Source organism: Cervus elaphus, chromosome 28 (genome assembly GCF_910594005.1).
Source record: "Cervus elaphus chromosome 28, mCerEla1.1, whole genome shotgun sequence".
Lineage (NCBI taxonomy): Eukaryota > Metazoa > Chordata > Mammalia > Artiodactyla > Cervidae > Cervus > Cervus elaphus.
This window is the reverse complement of record NC_057842.1, coordinates 57158793-57163915: the sequence shown is the minus strand read 5'-3', so window position 1 is coordinate 57163915 and position 5123 is coordinate 57158793. Positions and strand designations below refer to the sequence as shown.

The window sequence follows — 5123 nt, the reverse complement described above, 5'->3', positions numbered from 1 at the left end:
CTTTCTTTATAGTCCAACTCTCACATCCTTACATGACTACTGGAAAACCATAGCTTTGACTAGATGGACCTTTGTTGGTGAAGTAATGTCTCTGCTTTTTAATATGCTGTCTAGGTGCAGCAGCAGCAGCAACAGCAGGTTGGTCATAGCTTTTCTTCCAAGGAGCAAGCACCTTTTAATTTCATGGCTGCAGTTACCATCTTCAGGGATTTTGGAGCCCCAAAAAATAAAATCTGTCATGTTTCCATTGTTCCCCCATCTATTTGCCATGAAGTGATGGGACCGGATGCCATGATCTTAGTTTTCTGAATGTTGAGCTTTAAGCCAACTTTTTCACTCTCATCTTTCACTTTCATCAAGAGGCTCTTTAGTTTTTCTTCACTTTCTGCCATAAGGGTGGTGTCATCTGCATATCTGAGGTTATTGATACTTCTCCCGGCAGTCTTGATTCCAGCTTCTCCTTCATCCAGCCCAGCGTTTCTCATGCTGTACTCTGCATATAAGTTAAATAAGCAGGGTGACAATCTACAGCCTTGACATGCTCCTTTCCCGATTGATTATCCCAGTACAATTATGAGGGTCCTCATGAGAGGGAGGCAGTAGAATTACAGTCCAGAGAAATCTCTGTGACAATGATAAGAGCAGATATTGAAATGATGTAGCCAGAAAGCAAAGGATGCTAACAACTTCTAGAAGCTAGTAGAAGCAAGGAAGACTCTCTCTTGGAGACTCCAGAAGGAACCATCCCTGCTAACATCCTGATTTTAGCCTCAGGACCTCCATTTCAGACTTCAGAACTCTAGAGCTAATAGGGACTAGATCCGGATTGTTTTAAGCCACTACACTTGTGGTAAATTTGTTGTACTAACCAAAGGGCACTAATATTGCAGGGAGATGCCAATTCTGACTATATGTTGGAATGGTTTCTTTGACTTGGCTTTCATTGCTTTTGTTATTATAATCACACATAATGGCCTGCCTCAGAGGACCCTGCCCCTCTGCACCTATTGTTTAATCTCACTTGTTTAGCTCGTGGGGAGATGATCTGACCCTGTCCATCTATGAAAAGACAAGATTAGCATACCTCTTCCCAGGGCTGGCCGTTCTGGAGATGTTTCACAAGACTGAAGGCCCTTTTTACTTTACTATCTCACTGCCTCTCCCTCTCTTTTATGCCTTTTGACTTTAGTTTCTCATTGCTTTTCTCTTTGGTTCTGTGAAAGAATCTGGCATCCAGACCCTGACGAGAGACCTTAGTCTGCCATCTTCTCTGTCAACTGGCTCTCCTGAATAAAGTCATATTCCTTACCTCAGTATCTCATCTCAGATTCATTGGCCTATCGTGTAGCAGAGAAATCTCCAACTTGGTAACAATATGTTGGGGAATTTAAATATATATAAGAATAAACATTTTTTTTTCCTCCCAGAGTAATAGTAAACACAGACAATGTGGTTGTCGTTCAGTTTTTGTGACCCCATGGACTGCAGCTCACCAGGCTTCCCTGTCTTTCACCATTTCCTAGAGTTTGCTCAAACTCAGGTCCATTAAGTCAGTGATGCCATCAATCTCAGCTGCCCTCTTCTCCATCCACCCTCAGTCTTTCCTAGCATTAGGGTCTTTTTCCATGAGTCTGACTTAAAATCTTCTTGAGTACTTAACTTTTAACAAATTCAACTTTTATTTTTTTTATTTTTTATTTTTTTCACGAGCAATTTTACTCTTCTTTAATTCTACTGTCTTTGGGCACACACTGTATTTTGCTATTGAAGAAATCATGACAGCAGGGGTGAGAGCACTGATTCATGACACACTCTTTGTACCACACAAAGAGCAAAATCCTATAACAACTGGACCATCTGCTACCACAACAGGGCTGTCTTATTCACCATACAGAAGTGCTCATGAGGGGAGTAAAGGGAGAGAGAGGGGAGGAGGGAGGCAGCTGGGGGCAAGTGAACCTCCCAATATGCCTACAAATTAGGAGTTTGGTGGAAAATCCAGAATTTACCTAAGGGTGATAGGGAATCGTTGAGTTACAGTCCCATTATTTCCAGAAATTACTGAATTTGAACCTGAGGTTAAGACTTTTAAGATAGAGCAACCTCAAATAAGTTCAGACTGGCCTTGGGAAGAAATGGCAGCCACAGATAATGAGCTTCAGTGCTTGAGTAGAAGTGTCAAAATCAACCTATACCTCTGACTTGACTCAGGTGAAAAAAAGTCTTATTTAAAAATGGTAAGTCTGCAGCAAAAAGTCTGAAAGTTTGAGTCCCTTCCCATCTTTCCATTTTGCTGCTGGTGCCTGCTCTCCTTATGGTATCTCCCGAAAAGGTTCAAAATTCAATACAGATTTATTAGGTTGATTTTCAATATGTAGCTTAAGATGAAGAGTCCTGTTTGGTTTAAACCATTTCATTTAACCTCCTGGTAATGGTAGTCCTGAGAGTCTGCAGCGTTGGTAAAGTCCACCTATGACCACAGGTCAACCTGCTGGTGGGAGCACAGCAACTTTTTGGCCCATGGCTTTGCCTTGTCCTTGTCCCTCAAATCTGGTAGTTTCTGCATTGAGGGACTTAGTTCACCACAATGACGTGTTCAAAACCGTCTTCTGTAGAAACCTCCTTCCAACGCCCAATAGTGCAGGTGGTCAGGAAGACTTGGAAGGAAGCTGCAAAAAGTCCAGCTGGGAATCTTGATTTTGTTATATGTGGACACTGGAAAATCACCTTTGTCCTCCCCAGATTTTATTATAGTCAAAGGCGAAAAATCCATGAGATTCTAACTGTAAATATGCTAGATATAAAACTGATGGAATGCTAACTGGTCCATAAAGGGCTGAACAAGATAATCTGTGGCAAAGTAGAAAATAAGCCCAAAGGTGATAGAGACTGGAAGAGCTGGTAATGCTTTCTTGAAAATGGCAAGGAGCAATAATGTAAGGCACAAACCAATTAATATGGCTACAAAACAGGCTATGGTTGTGTTCCAGTCTCCACTGGCTGTTGCAGAAGCTTTACCAACCAGAACACTGTAGAAAATGAAATCTCCTAATCCAAGTTTTACTCCCCTTTCCTCTGGGTCCTCACTGGCCAGGATGCTGCTGGAAAGGTCCTGCACGGCAGATCGTGACTCAGCCGTAGAGTGATGAGGCCCCAGGCGACTGTCTCTCTGGGCTTCCCACTCTTCGCTGAAGCCACCATCATCACTCTCTGTCACTGGGTCTTGTGACTCACTTTCTGTGCTTTGGGCATTGTAATTGGAGTTTTTGGATACCTTCCTTTGGGCTTCTGGGTCTCCTTCTGCCATATTCACCAACCACACCATTGTTGAAGAGTAAATAAGAGCTGGGAAGAGAGTTTCATTTCTCTCCTGAGCTGTTTCAACCAGCATACGAAGCGGGCCTTTTGGACACAAAACAGCCACTAAATCATATACTGAAATCACAGCCAAGATGAGCCAGGCGGTCCATTCTGGGAGGTACTTGATAAATACCAGGGCCATGAGGGCACTGATCATAATGAGATATGCCTGCTGGAGTCTCAGTGGACCTTTCCAATGAATGGCGATCATTCCCACAACACCAAAATTCCAGATCAGAAGCGCAACCGAAATGTAGTCCATGGCAACATTATAGGTTTTAAACACTTCCCCCAAGTAAATGAATGAGAAAAAGAACAGCAACAACAGGGATGAAACAATAAGCCAGGCATGGATGACCTTGTAGCACCTGTATTTATAGAGAACCACCAGGAGAATCGTCATGACGACAATGACGCTGATCATGATCACCGCGTTCAGGATTGAGTGCAGGGCTCTCTGCCCCACAGTCTCCGTGTCTTCTGTAAATGGAGTATAGATTCTGGCCATGTACAGTATTGCTCAGGTGGTTGTCCTCGGACATCTGTGCATTCTGGAAGTAGGACAAGGGTGCGGGTAACTCTGTCATTGGAGCAACTGTATAGATATACTTTTTCACAGAAAACAGAGCCTCTTGGGGTTCTTTCTTTCATGTATTCTCCTCCAGGCCACGCTTTCCAAGGACCTCACAGGCTGCTGTCACTTGCTGGCTCCTGGATTAGGTCCTTTCCTCTCCGCCACCACCACCGGCCTCTAGCAGCCGAGGTTCCTTCCCGAGCATCCGCTGTTTTGTTTCCGATGTGAAATCGCAGCCTTTGGAGCTGATGGCCCAGGCCCCACCCCCAAATTCAACTTCTAAATATGTTGAATCCTAAAGACTATTCACTGTTCTAACAGTATAAATAAATGGTATGATTTCAACTTAAAAACACAAGCCTAAATCAAATACTGACCTAGACATTTAAACTTATTCTCATGGGTTAAAATATTTTAAACATTTCAAGCACATAAAACACACAAACTCCCTAACCCACATATATAAAGGGGGTGGATCCCCTCCAACATTCCTATACTAAATCCTAAATCTTTCTCTGAGAGTTACTTGCAAGGGGACAGAAACAATTTATTATCACACACAATTCTGGGATTACCTTTTCACTTTACTGAAGTTACCTAAAAGAGAGGAGATAGTGGCTGAGACATGACTGGATTCTAATCCCTGCATAAGCGGGAACTTTAAGTTTTATTCATGGCCTGCAACAGGGACTTAAAGAGAAAAAAAAAAAAAAAGGTCTCATGTTCTGTACACCTGGGATTTGAGGCAAATCGTTATTCATTTTTCTAACCGAAATACATTCTGTACCTCCTCCCATGTGGCCTCACCAATGAATGGTTATTGCTTTTCTTTGGCTTTTAAGAGCAAACACTACTATGATATAAATAAAATACCAAGCACAGGCATAAGTTCTTAAGACATATTAGCTCATTTAACCTGTGAATTGAGATACTAGGTCCCTGTGGTGGCCTCAGCACCTTATCGGCACCAACAAATGAGGAGCGTACACTTGTGTAACCAGAATAGCCTATAGCTAGATGGGCAGGGGTAACAGAGTCAACATTTGTTATATAATATCTAGGATCAACACATTAAAGTTAATTAGTTTGAATATAACCAACTCTTGTAAGCAGGGAAATGGAATACCCCAGGGAAACAGATCCCAGTGAGGGAATAACAGGCTCTTCAGACTAAACTCTTCATCAACTA

The 5123-nt window shown here is 42.5% G+C and overlaps 1 protein-coding gene across 1 annotated transcript; it reads right to left on the bottom strand.

Moving 5' to 3' along the window:
- Window positions 1-1676: 1676 nt before the first annotated feature.
- LOC122685580 (presenilin-1-like) lies at window positions 1677-4162 on the bottom strand. Its single transcript, XM_043890478.1, is given in 2 exon segments — window positions 1677-3853; window positions 3855-4162. Coding segments are annotated over 2 exon segments (1152 nt in total). The 5' UTR covers window positions 3948-4162; the 3' UTR covers window positions 1677-2794.
- Between the last annotated feature and the right edge of the window lie 961 nt (window positions 4163-5123).